Below are 15,140 nucleotides of genomic sequence, written 5' to 3'. Positions count from 1 at the left end.
GTTTTTTTTTTTGGTTTTTTTTTTACCAGCGCCTATATCCCTTTGAATAATTACATGGTCTTCAATGACGTGGATGGACTGTACACCTACACATTCGAAGCGGAGCGAAAGGTTTGTTTTAGCTGTAACTGGCCTTTTGCCAGCTGTGAAATGTATGCTCACCGAGAATATTCAGTGTAATCTGAATTTTCATTGATTGACAGGAAAATTGCTCAGCTTGCAGCCAGGTGCCTCAAGATCTCCAGTTCCCTCCTTCTGCCAAATTACAGGAGGTTTTAGAGTACCTGACAGAGAACGCCTCTCTGTGAGTACTCAGGAAGAACATTCTGCACTCGGATTTTTGACACAAATAATGATCGCGTTAAGATTTATTTCATTTCTTTCCCAGACAAATGAAATCCCCTGCTATCACCACAACTCTGGAAGGAAAGAATAAGACGCTGTATTTGCAGGTAATGTATTTATCCAATTCTGGAAAAAAAAAATTCATGACTTGTATCTTATTATAAACCACAAGTAACCTAGGATTGTATTTTTATTCTAGTCTGTTAAATCCATTGAAGAACGAACCAGGCCAAACCTCTGCAAAACTTTAAAAGGTAATAAGAAGCTGTTACTCAGATTCTTATAGTCTATTAAAAGTTGCATCTATAACATGTGTATCATGCTTGTGTAACAAGTCTTTTTTTTTTTTTTTGTCTGATGTAGAGCTGGGCTTGTCAGATGGACAGGAACTGGCTGTAGCTGATATCACCACACCCCAGACGGTCCTCTTCAAGCTCAATTTTACAGCTTGAACCTCCATTACTACAAACAGCACTGATGCAACTGGATGCAAACTGGTCTCATGACAAAGTTACTGGGACTTTTCAGTAGCACATTTGATATAATAATGTAAATATGATCAGTAAGTTCTCACTTGTCAGATAGTGTTGATGCTATATGAATATGGCCATTAAATAACATTGTTTTTCTATTAGTAATGTTGTTTACTACTTTGTCAGTTTGTCCTGTGTTGACCTATCTTGTAGCTATTTCCCCATCAAATTAATAAGAATAATGATGTGCACTATACTCTAATAAAGTTTTATTATCATGTGAGACTACAGTTTCATCTCATTTATTTAATTTAGAAGTAAATGTTCTTTGGCAGCTTCTGGGTTTTAATTTGATGGATTTCTAACAACTGGATTAGAGGACACCTATCACAGTATATACATATGGTGCATTCAGCTTTTTAATCTAGAGGCATTTGGATTGTCATGTGTTTTATGATTAATTCTATAACAACTGAAAAGTTAATATGAAATGCAAAAATTTGTTTAGTATATTTATTTACGTTTTAACTCTTCCCAACTATGGAAGTGTTTGTTGTCTTTGTGGCTTTCCAAATTCCCATGTAGCAGACATCAACACTCATCACTGAAGGGAGTTCACACTCGTCTTTACTATTGGCTATTATTAACAGTACTAACAGTACTAATAGCCTGGCTAACATTTGCAAATGAATGAATGCGCGGGGGAAAAAAGTAACAGTCATATATTGTAAAAATCACTATGGTATTGATATGAAAGCAAACCGGCCTAATCGTTATTCTTTAACGTAATCACTATCCCGTTTATTTTTTATTTTTTTTTTTTTTTAATCTCGGTTTACATTGTAACATCGTGGAAAGACTGTATAAATATATATTTTGGGATATTTTACCCTTTGCAACCTATTAATTAAGAATATTCTTCAAACCTAAGAAGATAATATCCTGATAATATCTTTGACTTTTTTTTTCTGGTTAAAAGACAAAAAAGGTGTAAACGAAACAAAACACAGGACTCTGCCCTCCTCAGATGCAGTTTATCCTCTCCGTCCACTGTGTGACAGGATGTCGATACTCACTTTAAGCTTCTTATGGCGCTAATGAAAGTGGCCACATATTGCTCGGGAGACAGATGGCTTGTGTCTTGATTAAGATTTAATTTTCCTGACGGGAAAAGCTGACAGGCTTGTCCCGCTGTGTTCACAGAGCAACACATCTCTCACATCGCATCCTGGCTGAAAGGTACAGTGTAACTCCAGGGAGAGCAGATGATGTGTGAAAGTGCAGCTTTTCACTTAGCCGGTGTGTTGACTGTTTTCTGTATCAGCTGCAGGCTTCCCCCCCCCTTCTTCTTCCTTTTTCTCGCTCTGATTCGTGCCTCTTCAGAAAGTGGAGAGTAACATTTGAAGCGAACTTTTCCAACCTCGCTGAACCGACGTGATGCGCTTGCTTTTAACACCGACACTGATGATGACTTCAGCAGCGGTTCATTATACACATCAGTAACCCGAGCACAAGTAAGTGGGTGAATTAAGAATTTATCCATCAAGAAAAATTCAAATTCCAGAAGCAAAACTGATGTAGATCGTTTATGTGAGATCACATCACTAGCAGTGTTGGTACAAATACTGAAAGGACGAAAAAACAAGTTGAGTGTATGAATATTTAGCTATTCGTTTGTTTTGTTTTGTTTTCTAGAAATGATGCATTAAAAGACATGACTTAAATGGAAACAAGGGGAAATTTCCCACGCTAAACTAAAACTGATTGCCTGTATTGTAGTGCTTACTTTTCCCATATTTTCTGTAAAACATCTTAAACTGTCTACTTGACAAATGAATTAAAGTAATCCACAGTTAAATCAATGATGACAATCATGCTATAATAGCTATAATTGGAGCCTTAAACTTTATATGAGGGGGTTTAGTGATGAATGAAAATGCCTCAAGCCATCTAGCGCAATGATGCATTGCTTGATGCCACATTGCTCTGTATAATTTATTGCTGTAATTTGACATAAAAGTCCATGTCCCATTTTTTTCCTGTGCCTCATGTGGAATACAGCTTGTTTTGGAGGAAGTGTTTAGCTTTGCACACAGAGCCGTTCACAGCTGAAAGGATAATCTCAGAAATGAGTGCAAGGACCTACTCTCATCTGCCTCTCATCAGGCTTTTATTGGCATTTCTTTGATTTGCCTTGGCTTAGCTTGGTGATGTCAGAGTCATAATCGAGCAAATAGATTCTATGATCTCGAGGACCACTTGTCAGAGTGAGAATATATCAAAAGAGTTTAATACGGTATTTTTAATTTGTTTAAAGAAAATTGTCTCTTAGAGTTTGCATGAACATTTTTTTTTTGTGTGCAGACACTTGAAGATGAAGATGAACATAAGGACACAAGCATTACACTGGGGTCTCCTCCTTCTGTGTATAATGAGCCTCTGCATCCAGCTTGTGTCCAGTGGCAACCAAAGCTCCCGAGGAAAGACAGGTAAGACCCAACCAGACCATTGGCACCCCCAGAGGAGCTCATTATGGCTTTTGGTCACTATTCTGTTGGTCTAGTAGACAGTTAAAGGCCCAGTGCCACCCTAAGGCATAAGTGCTAAACCCTCACAGACTTAATTGTTGTCATCTGGTAAGGAATTGGAGGCTGCACATGCTCGAATACAATAATATCTCATACTGTTGTGAGTGGGACTTGTTATTTCGCATTCTTATCACAAAAACACCCATAGAGAGTAACTGCCTGATTTGAACTTTTACCTTTTAGAAAGGAGAAAAGGCAGTTGTCAGATTCTTGGTCTGCTCATATCACAGCATAATTGGGAATAAATTGAAGTTAAAAGATTACAAACAAATAAAGCAAGTGTTATATGGTATATGTGTTTAATGCCTATTTAAAGTGTTTTTTGTTGTTTGTAATGTTAGGGTATAACATCCCAACACGTTGGACTATTGGTAGTTCAAAATCTGCAGAAATTCAGACTCGTGGCAAGTTTGCATAAAGGGATCCAAATGTCTGATGGGAGAGAGCCTCCATGCACTTGATGATTTCAAATTGGGACAGTCCTAAACCTCTCACGGTCTTAGCAGGAAGGTGCATCAAAGCCTGTGAGTCTGTGAGTGTAGAGACTGGGACTAGGCCCAGCTTTTGCAACGAAATCCAGAGAAACATGTTTTTTTATTTATTTATTTTTTTAGATGTAAGTATGTTTTCATGTCTGATATCCAGAGCTTCATAGTATGTCTTCAGAGTTCTAAAGTAGTGATTCTGTAGAACATTCCCTCCTAAAGTTATGAATTCATTAAAACTTATAAGCCTACTGTAGTTTGACCAATTTCCAACCTAGAGGTCAGACCCCCTCTAAGCGGTCAAATGTGTGGTTTTGTGAAACATATTAGATTTAATTCAATTTTAAGATTATGCCATATCATTAATAGTCATGTAAACAAAGATTACAATTAGTCTTTTTTTCTTTTCTTTTTCTTTTTCTTTTATACCTCTGACAGATAAATGAAACCATTTGCAAAGTTTCTTTCTCTTAGAGTTGGAGTGATAGTAGATAATGGATCTGAACAGGTACAAGCAGACAATTATACAGTTGAACTGCCACATAGAAACTGTTTTTTTGAGGGATCAAATGCAGAAATGATTGGGAAGCACTACTTGAATCTAATCTTTAAGCTTATACAGTGTTATTCAATATGATGTAACAAAGAAGTAAGTATTAACCTCTAGCTGTCAGACAAATGCGGCTGAATAAAACGGGCATATTTGTGACTGAAATGCTATGGAGTAGAAGTCCAGTATAGAAGAAAATGGATACATTTCAGTGAAGTATATGAATTTCTACTTAAGAAAATACACTCACAAACAACTGCAATGTTAAGCCCTAAACCCATATCTATGTTTTGAATAATTTTGCATTTGGCATGAGTGCTTTAATTGTAGTCTGATTTAAAACGCCGTTTAATTATGAATTAACTTTCCAATTCCTGCGGGTATTGTTGGCCATGGAGCCAGCCTGGCACCGCAGTTCAAAATTAGCAATATTCATGCCTTTTTTGTAGGCTTGTTTCTCCTGCTCTCTAGCACCCCTTAAACTGGAAGTTCAGTTTTAAGTGCAGCAGAATGACTCATCAGTGATAATCCCTAAAAGCAGCATTCCTTTATGCAGATTTCTGTGCAGAGATGCAGATGCTCCTTTGAAATGTCTGCTTGTGTTCTTTATTATGCTAATTTCTGATAATGTGAAACATGAAATTAGCTTACTGAACAAAATGATAATTGCTGCTAATATGTTTGCAGCATTTGAATCCCCCTGCCTGGTGCATGAGTGCTGATGCATTTCCTCCACTTGGTGGTGCTGTAGCTTCAAAAACAGCAAAATTAGATTTAATCAATAAGAACTAAACTGTTTTGTAACTGTAACAAAAGATTAGATCTCAGACGTCATTAAGCCTAGAAGTGACTGCCTATAATTCTGTCATTTTTAAAAGAGTAAAATCAGCCAGGCTGCCGCAACCTGCACGCAAAACTCAGCGTGGAAGATTGGTATCATTCCCTTCAAAATTTCTTTCTCAGGGTCATCACAGGAGAGGACAGGGACTTGTGAAGTGGTTGCTGCTCATCGCTGCTGCAACAAGAACAAAATTGAAGAACGCTCTCAAACTGTCAAGTGCTCCTGCTTCCCAGGACAGGTAGCGGGGACAACAAGGGCTCTGCCCTCTTGTGTTGAAGGTAATATTACCAGGACCCTCTTTCAGCTCTCTTAAACTGAAATATTTCCTCATGACATGCATATATTACAGGTCAGAGTAGAGTTAGTTTCACTGGAGTCCACTAATACTGAGGCATTTAAGGAGCATAAGAGTGTGACATTTGACTGAGATGCTTTTTCCAAACAAGGCCTTTTTTGAAGTCCTTTTGTCTAAAAAGTGACCTTCTGCTGTGTTCATCCCCCCCCCCCCCCCCCCAGCCTCTATTGTGCGACAGAAATGGTGGTGTAAAATGGAGCCGTGTCTGCAGGGGGAGGAGTGCAGAGTCCTCCCTGACCTCACTGGCTGGTCATGCATCTCTGGAAATAAAGTGAAGACCACAAAGGTGAGCAGAGGGCCTGCAATAGTCTGAGGTTACATCGACACAATAACTTTTTCATCTTAAAACAATGTTTTAAACATTATTCACCCAAATCAATACTTTAGTACAAAATCCATTTCACTTAATGCATGCATACTTGTATCACACTGATTAATTATATACATACTGGAGGAACAGTAAAGCAGAGGATTAAGAGGAAAAAAGCAATGGCAAAAAGTTGCTTTGACATCCATCCATCCATCCATCCATCCATCCATCCATCCATCCATCCATCCATCCATCCATCCATCCATCCATCCATCCTCTTCTGCTTATCCAATTTAGTGTTGTGGGAGAACCCACATATGAAGGATGAAATCCCAATATTTTGGCTAACTGTAATATTGTGACTTCATTTTGTGATGAAAAAACCCACTCAGTAAGTGTACATCTATAATATTGTTTCTGCCAGTTTGAGACTATTCATAATTCTGGAATTTACAAACTAAAACTGAGTGTGTAGTGTCTGTCTATGTTCTCAGTCATCCAGCCATGCTAGTCTTCAGAGTTTGAAAAGAAGGCAGCTGGACTGATTCTGTATTATTTCCCAAAATCTACATTTACAGCTCTGTAGAGACTGAACTAGTTTGGACATGAGCCCTAGCGGTTGTAAAAATTACATATTTTAAAATTAAAATAGATTAGTGTGGGTGCACCCAGAGTCACAGTGGAAGGAGCCCTACAAAAGAAATAACACATAGTGACTTTAATTTCATACATGGTATTTATAGATGCTTAAATACAGTCGCACAAAAAAATCGTCTCCATTTTCACTGTTCACTTTCATGAAAACAGGGTCTGACAAACTTGTGAACGCTCATCATAAAGCTTTATTTTAGTAAGCACTCCTTTGATGCTCAAAGATTCCACAATCAAGCATAATCACTGCTCCCAGTGCCCATATCAACCCCTTTGCTTGCACCAGGCACAGTGGGCTCAGAAACCCTAATTCTATAATCTGGTGAATGATGGGGCCAAGAGGACAAACATGAAATAAGCTGTGAACTAATACCAAAGCAGTAAAACCCATGTAATTAAATCTGACGACCAAAGGAAACCTCACTGTATTTAAATAAATAAATAAATAAATAAATAAATAAAATGCACATTCTCAGAAGTTGCCTTTTTGATCAGCTATATTCTATAAATGATTCATAGTAGAGAATATTTTATAGTGAGACAGACAAAGTGAACACAGGCAGCATATAGAAAGTGATCAGTGTCTACAGTAGTCATGTGATCATCAGATTATACTCCCAACAGAATAGAACAAAAGCACATACTTTTGTCCTTTTTACTAACCCCTGCATTTGTTACTGTCACTGGGCTTTTTGAGCCTTTTGCTCACAGATCGGGCATACAGTTTAAAATGTGGTAATTTCTGAAACACTTTACTGGCTGCTTTACTTTACACAGTAAACAAAAACACACTGCTCACTTCTGGTTTAACACTGTGGATTTTGCTGTGGAAATTAGCAGCTGTCTCAAAGAGATTTTTATCAGCAATATGTAGTGTACGCTAATGAATTTGCTTCCTTGTTCACTCATTCACTTCTCTGCATCTAATGGATGCTTAATAGCTTAGTAAGCAGTAAATTGAAATTATGCGTACTTAACATAATTTTACATCATCATTGACAGCTGTTTGCAAATTCTTGAGATAGAGAGTATTTCTCTTACCGCAGCACAACACGCTTTCTTAGAATTTGGAGAAATCCAATCCCTCACAAGCCATTACAGATACTAAGCTATGATTGGGGTAATGAGTGGAGTTTAACGAGGGATAGATTGAAAATAGAACAAATTCGACAGTATTTAACTTTCTTTTCAAATGTGCTGAAATCCTTGTGATGGAGAAAAATAAAAATGTAATTTTCTTTTTTTCATTTATGTTTCATTTTCAGGTGACACGGTAGCAAGACAGAAGCTCCAGCTAATCAGTGCAAGCCCATACTGATCTGCCTCGGTCAACTTAAATAACATTACACTGTGAGGATAGTGAATGCCCCGTCAGATGGAGCACAGAACAATATAGATTTAATTAGATATGGCTCGGCTTTAAATTGCAGAAAATCATTATTTTAATTTGCTTTGTCTTGGAACAATTTTGGTTTGTGTTAATGCCACGGCGTAGAGAATCTATTAGCAATTGACCTGGGATAAAATGATGCAGCACCTTTTCCAATCCAAATGGACAGCTTTTGCAAAAGTCTATCATTGTGTTTTGTGCTTGATATTCTGGGCACATTGTGATGCACTCAATCAAAGTTTGGATGGGTCTGCTGGCAGACACTTAAAAAGAGATTTTGTGGATTTTCAGGAGGCAGAATGTGAATCCAGTCAGTGGCCTGTGACTCTCCCGAAGCAAAAGCCAACAAATACTGAGAAATTTATTATTATATAGCATTTGTAGACAACCCTGTCTCTTAACTTACTCTGAGTTTCATAAGAGGTCAGCTCCCTTTCCACAAAGAAGCACTCTCTCAAACACGGCACGAACACACACACACACATACATGACTATGCATGCACAAAGGCTGCTTTTTGACTCCACTGGTTGGACGGGCCACCACCTGCAAGGCTGTGATGGCATGCACACAAGCATGAAGCTCTGATGCAAAACAAGGACTGTTTGAAATGCTAATCATGGGGAGAAAGGGGAGAGAAAAGAGAAGAGGAGCTTCTTCACTGCTGAGAGTCTTTACATCATGCTTTTTTTTTGTTTCTGTTTGTGCTCCTGTGGAGGGGACTCTGCTTATAGTAATGATGGGAAACACTGACAGTTCTCTGCCTTGAAGCAAATCATAGCCACTAACATAACACAATGTTTACTTTTATTACCACTTCATCACTTGTCCTCTTTATATAAATAATATTCCTTCTGGACCCACCTCGATTGCCTCTCTTTTATCTCTTGAGTTCAGGCAGATACTTTGCAATTTACCTTTGAAATGAAGGGACCAAAAAAATGAAAATAAAAACACAAATACAGCAGCTGCAAATCATTCCAACTTCCAGCATTAGACTTGCATGCATAACAACCGCTACAAGTTGAAAGCAGCTGAACTCAACATAAGACGTTTATGCATGATTTATATCTTACATATTATTGTTTTAGTAGTGACAAGAGTCTTCACTGAAAGGTCTGAAATTCAAGTGTTTACACGTTGGCTACCTTTGTAAGCGTTCAGGTTTAATTCTTCCTTAACTCTTGCAGCGCTGTGAATTCATTTTGTGGGATGGAATATGTAAATCTAAGATCATGTAGCGATACAGTATTCAATCACGCTGGATGTTTTTTACTGGTTTTAGATGACAGTAGTATCTCATGGAATCTGTAGTTCAAAAGTTCATCTCCTTTGTGTTTCTTCTTTTTCCTGGAAATTGTTTTTATAGCTCAGAAAATAATTCAGAGGATAGCAGTGAGAATAGAAACATAGGGCCTTTACAATGCTTTCCAGATGTAGATTATTATATGCATACATCTTAAGCAATGAATGTCGCAGACAGAGCACCATATGCCATGTTTATGTTGATCTCATCGAGGTATATAAGGAATTCCACCTTTTTTTCTTCCTCAAACTGTTCTTTTTTCATGAGCTTGCACTTAAATGTGCCCGATGGGACGTTTTGAGATCCTTCTGATTTTGAGATTTAGATTTCTTTATTTGTGAGACAAAACCCTTCCTCTAAATCACTCTAAATGTGATATGCTTTTGAGTATTTTGTAGGTTCACTGGCTAGTTTTTAACCATTCCGACAGCAGTATTACAAAACTGCAGACCTTGTAAACTTGTCTGACATAGTTAGGACAAAGTAGGGTGATGGTGCTTTAATATTTGCACTGTTTCTGTGTAAAAACTACAGGTGCAATAAGAGAAACCATTTAAAATGTAATGCAAACCATTGTGTTCTATTTGGCTATACTGAATGAATATACTACATAGCCGTGTTGTGATTTAGTGCATTTGTTCAAGATATACAAAAGAGTAGTGATCTGCAATATTTATTTGTTTAATTTAGGTGCATGTATAACTCAAAAACTCCAAACATTCTGTGGTAGTAAACACAGTATCAAGGGGGTTTTGGAGTGTCAGACTGACAATATATGCAATCAGAAGCTACTACCTCAGGCATTAGAAACAAAAATTATCGTTGCAGTCACAACAGTTTTTAATAATTTGTCACTCTTGATTTTGTTCAATTTTGACAGCCGACGCTTCTCTCAGTGATGCAAACTCTGGGAATAAACCAACAAATATTTATTTACTCTCAAACCCTTCAGAAATATGGATTGCGAACGCTATCTTGTTAAAGATGCTTCTCAGTGACTGATTTAACTCCTCAGGCTTGAACTGAAAATGAAGTTTACTCATAGAAAGATCATTGCAAGTTAAACCAAGGAGCTGGTTGAGTCCCACAGGAATCTTTTCACTGTTCTTGCTCATTGAACCACATTGTACTTTTTGAATTTAAATTAAAAATTGTATTTTTAAAGTTCCATAATTCCCAGACTGTTCTTGAACTGTTTGTGAATAAATCTTTAGAATGATCAGGAACTAAAATGGAAAAAAAGACACATCCGCTGGGAATCCCTACAATCTGCTGCATCTGTACTTTTTCAGAAAAATATACAGAATTGAACTATCATGAGTTTACATTGTAACATAATGTTTTGTCACGTACTGTTTCGTCATATTTCGTGAAATAGGAGATTTGTTTTTTTAAAAATTTCAACAGGAACTAACTTAGTGTAAAAAAAAGTTTGAAGTAGGGAACAGTACTTTATACCCCAGGGGGTTTTATGTCAACGGTGACAGCACACATCCTCAAATTTCTGCCTATATTCCTAAAATACCAGTAGCACTCACAGCTTTATTTTCTCTGATATGTTTTCAAAGGAGCTGGTGTGACATTCATTAGGTAACTTTCAGATGTGTCTCAGATAAACTGTGATTCATACACACACTCACACAGGGTCTTAGGAAATTTCAGCGCTGCTTGATTACCTCTTATCTGAATAAAAAGTAAAGTCAGTCACTTTATCGCTGTGCTTTTTCACAAATTAATTCGAAGCTCTCTCGGCACCTGCCATCAAAACAAGAATCACATCCCCCCCAAAATAAAAATGAAAGCAGCCAAATGAGTTAATTAAGGTGGGTGTTATAGGATCTACACTCTTAGATGGGAGTAGCTGCACACACGAAATAAATGCTTTAAAAGCTGAGGCAAATAATCAGAAAATTATAAGAGATGAGAGGATTAAAGATCCACAAGATGAGGGGAAAAAAAGTAACCTCACTTTTGAGATGTTATTCCAATGGAGTAAGAGAAAGCTCGAACACTTCTTTACACTTGATTCTCACAATTCAAACCAGACTCACAAATAACACGTTTCTGACGGCTTATATGATGGGAGTTTCCGGATGATATGTGACGGGGAACATTTCCTCTCTTGTGGCTGTCTGTTGGGGACAGTAGTTCATGTTCACTAATAGAAAATAAACTGTCCTGGGGCTCATGAAAAACATAATGGAAACACTGTTCTATTCCCCTTTAACAACTTTCACCTCATCTAGAGTTGACAGTTATAATAAAAAATGTAAACACACTTCTCATTCTCTGTGTATAACTGCAGAGTGTGCGTGTTTGTGTGTGTGTGTAAACTGAATTAGCCTTCTTTAATAAGAGACAGCTATACAGTAACGGCGACTTAAAGCAATGGTCTCAATGTAGTCTGGTCACAGCTCAGAGCTTCCATCTATTTGCTGTGTCGTTATGCAGACATACTATATCCAAAAGAGATTATATTTGTGCTTAATTAAAACAGACAGCTGAACAATTACACTTTAATGAACAAACATTAATTGGACACAATTAATGTTATCAGCTGTGTGTGATGTACTCATAGGCCTTTATGCCTCTTGGCTGCATGCTGCAGTATAGGCTGTTATGCACCCATAGTGAGAATAGAGAATTACACTGGTGATACTGATGCACTGTGTCGGGGGTATAACTTTCTTATTTACAGGTTTTATTTCTGAGATGGAAGGTGGAAAAATCATCTACTGGATTTCACTTTGTCATTGCTTGAACCCAAGTGATAATAAGACTTCACTTTACTGGCTCAATTACAAGTTGCCAGTCAAATTTTGTTTCTCAAAAATCTTTCCATGTCCTTAACTCCTTATCCAGTTCAGGGTGACAGGGAGTAAGAGTTTATCCTGGCTGTCCCAGGGTGAGTCGCAGGGTACACTATTGACAGGCCAAAAGTTTATCACAGGTCTAAGACAGAGGGATGGACAACAGTTCACACTAAGACCAATTAAGAAACACCAAACAACTTAATGAGGGTCTAAAATCTTTCGACTGTAGGAATATGCTGGAGAGAACATCTAAATTGACCACTGGTGTAAATGGTTGTCTTTCTTACCTAACAGTGGCTGTTTCTAGTATTTATTTAAGTATTTATTAGATACTAGATAATAGACATTTAAATAATAGAAAAATATAATACTTAAATACTACTTCCATTAATACATTTGATATCTTGATATCTAAGAAAGCAAATAAGTGTATTTCTGTCATAGTCCAGCTCTTTACATTAATGGGAGAAACAGAGCTTTAATCATGGTTTACCAATTTATTAACCAGACAAAGAAAAAACCATTATTAACTTTATGAGGTGTGTTTGTCAGTGTTATCAATGTGTCAGCAGCTGGGTGAGTGTTTCAGTGTAAAGTGAATGTCAATGTGTAGCATAAACCTAAAGTAACAAGCCTGATGCCAAGCAAACAAATAACATGGTGCTGAGTGAAGGAAGAGAGTAAGCAACTGAAACAGCCAGCGCTTAAATGCTCCAAGGAGACTGAGGAGGTGCTCCCAGTTGCTCTAATTAACTCAACCTACCAGGAACCTGCAAGGCAACAGAGAGGGACGGGCAGGGCCACGTAGCAGGCCCTGGCCAAGGCGGCGGGTTGTCACATTTCTAAAATGGTCTAAAGTGTTCTTTTAGAGACACAATTAGAATAATAAGAGAACAAAACATACTGTCATTGTATATTTGTTTGAGTGAGAAAATGAAGGTTTTTGGTAGCAGTTATGTTTTAATCAGCTTGCATTTAAATTAGAAAAATGTTTTTTTTCTCAAAATTCTCATAAAATAAATTTTCCCTTTACTTGCATCTTATCGGCGTTTTAGGGGCAAACAAGGACAAAAGTGTAACTGTGTAATGAGCGCCTTTATCCCCTGTCTGAACTGTCGACATATGATGTCCCCACTGAAAACACACTTGAGCAAGGACCATGTGTTCAGCTTTCATATTATGACAGCCTAATTTTCAAAACTATTTTTAAAGTGTTTTGTATGGGTAATTGTGATTTACTGTCACTCTCCATTAAAGTCAAGAATAAGGGTGAGGCCAGGGTGCTGGGGAGGAAAATAACCCACAGCAAGACACCGCAGTCAGGGAGAAGGATCGGAGACGAGTTGGTCGCTGCTCATTTCACATCCTTTGTCTCAACGGATGACGGTCACATTATGTCACTGTCTACTCTGAAACATGCAAAACACACAGAAATCTTCAGATACGCGGATATAACCGCACTATTTTTCCTGAATAAAAATATATATATATCTATTTAAGGACCAACACTGTGAATGGGGAATTCTAACTCATTTCACTGTTAACATGAGAAGTCTTCCCAGTATCTCCCAAAGGCACAACAGTTTTCATTTTCAAGGCTCAGACATTAGAAACTAAACCACCAGCCCAAATCCAACATAAATAATAAGAGCACACAACACTCTTACTCAGCCTGCAGGCAGTTCCAAGTCATGATAAGTCTGTTCAGCTTCCCCACAAAGCTAAACCATTATACTAAACCTATTTTTGCATACCTGTAGTTATTGTGTACTATATGCTTTGGTGTTCACAATAGCCTGACAAAAGGCAGGGGAAGCTCATCTTTAATTCAAGGCAGGTTTTCTCTCACAGAGATAAATCCTCTTCCCACTTATAAGGGTGTGTGAGTGGGGGGAGCATGGGGGGCGGGCTCCAAGTATTCATCTCTCTATTGAGCAATTATTTAGCCTACCTGTATCCTCTGCAATTTTAGAGAAGGATTCAATTTTATGTTTCTTTTAGCCATTTAGCTGCTGCTCTACCCAGAGTGACACTGAATTGCTAGAACTGATCCTCTGCCATAATGACGGTGTTCCAGCGTGCAACATATGGCCAACACTTGTCACGTTCATTTCCAGACAGTCATGTAGCAGGTTGCACCCTACTCACATAAGCACACCTGGAAACCGAGCATTCTGTCGCATGTTGTCACCACAACACAACGGGATTCTGCTGGAAAAACATTTTTACGCCTCTGATTTAATTTCCTCTTGTTTGCCAGCATGAATACTTTAAAAAAGTCATCCCTGCAAAAATGTAAAATGTCAGGCGAGTGCCTCTGCATTGGTTTGATATAACTTGATATAAGCTAGTGGAACAGACACTGTGCCAGTGTCATTGTAAATCTGTCTATGTTTTCTTTGTGTGATCAAGTTGTTATTCCTTTGTGAGGACCTAACGGCTTGAAAGGCCTGGTATTCTCGGCATGAATCATTTAGATGAAAGCCTGAGGAGGAGGGGGGAAGGAGCATGAGGCACCTGATGTCAACTTTAATTAGAATCCAGTTTGGTCCGCGTTACCTTGACTTTGAAATCCTAGAGTCCTGCAGGGGAAGTGGAGACAGTTCCACGGTTACAGGATGTGATTAGACTGGGTAATCTCGGCGATTGCTCGATGCCACAGAAAACCACTGCAAAAACGAGTTAATAACTTTCACTTTGTTAAATGCTTTTTTCCACAGTATGCACTCCATGCCCCGCAGTTTCTCGTATATTTACTGAGTGCAACAACAGCTGCAGTTGGTTTTTCTAGTATTAATTAACAGGCAAGCCCTGCACTGATCTTCGCACAATCAGATAATTATTGGTGCGTGGGGATTGTCTTGATAGGAATTATTACAAATTTAAAAGCCTATCATCATTCCCAGTTGTTCAAAGTTGCACCTTGATATTCATGAAAACAGAAAAAGTGACTTCCCAGTGCAGACAGTGGAACATGACTAGACTCGCTAAGTGTTTTGAATGAAATGTGTCTTTAGAACAAACCCATGGGAGCT

The 15,140-nt window shown here is 38.0% G+C and overlaps 2 protein-coding genes across 6 annotated transcripts in view; both read left to right on the top strand.

The window, feature by feature from the left end:
• LOC100698283 (NEDD8-activating enzyme E1 catalytic subunit) overlaps positions 1–1,101 on the top strand; it is a 6,343-nt gene extending 5,242 nt beyond the window's left edge. For both annotated transcript variants that reach the window (XM_003438947.4, XM_013275391.3), the window contains exons 14-18: positions 30–111; positions 204–304; positions 389–452; positions 545–599; positions 709–1,101. In XM_003438947.4, coding sequence (XP_003438995.1) covers positions 30–111; positions 204–304; positions 389–452; positions 545–599; positions 709–797 — 391 coding nt within the window. In that variant the 3' untranslated portion in view covers positions 798–1,101. The remainder of the gene's footprint in view (positions 1–29; positions 112–203; positions 305–388; positions 453–544; positions 600–708) is intronic.
• Positions 1,102–1,656: 555 nt separating this feature from the next.
• Positions 1,657–11,552, top strand: LOC100700253 (protein FAM19A4). Of its 4 annotated transcripts, none has more exons than XM_005448569.3 (6): positions 1,657–2,057; positions 2,202–2,332; positions 3,183–3,307; positions 5,405–5,560; positions 5,799–5,923; positions 7,864–11,552. In XM_005448569.3, the coding sequence occupies exons 3-6, from the start codon at positions 3,193–3,195 to the stop codon at positions 7,873–7,875; spliced, it is 408 nt and encodes a 135-aa protein (XP_005448626.1). In that variant the 5' UTR covers positions 1,657–2,057; positions 2,202–2,332; positions 3,183–3,192; the 3' UTR covers positions 7,876–11,552. The 4 variants fall into 4 exon arrangements, with proteins under 4 accessions (XP_005448626.1, XP_025757381.1, XP_025757382.1 ...); XM_025901596.1 differs by having other exon boundaries at positions 2,143–2,332; XM_025901597.1 differs by having other exon boundaries at positions 1,657–2,117.
• Positions 11,553–15,140: the final 3,588 nt, after the last annotated feature.

The sequence above is a fragment of the Oreochromis niloticus genome, linkage group LG20 (genome assembly GCF_001858045.2).
Source record: "Oreochromis niloticus isolate F11D_XX linkage group LG20, O_niloticus_UMD_NMBU, whole genome shotgun sequence".
NCBI lineage: Eukaryota > Metazoa > Chordata > Actinopteri > Cichliformes > Cichlidae > Oreochromis > Oreochromis niloticus.
Note: the sequence above shows the minus strand (reverse complement) of the source record. Positions and strands in the feature narration are given on the sequence as shown.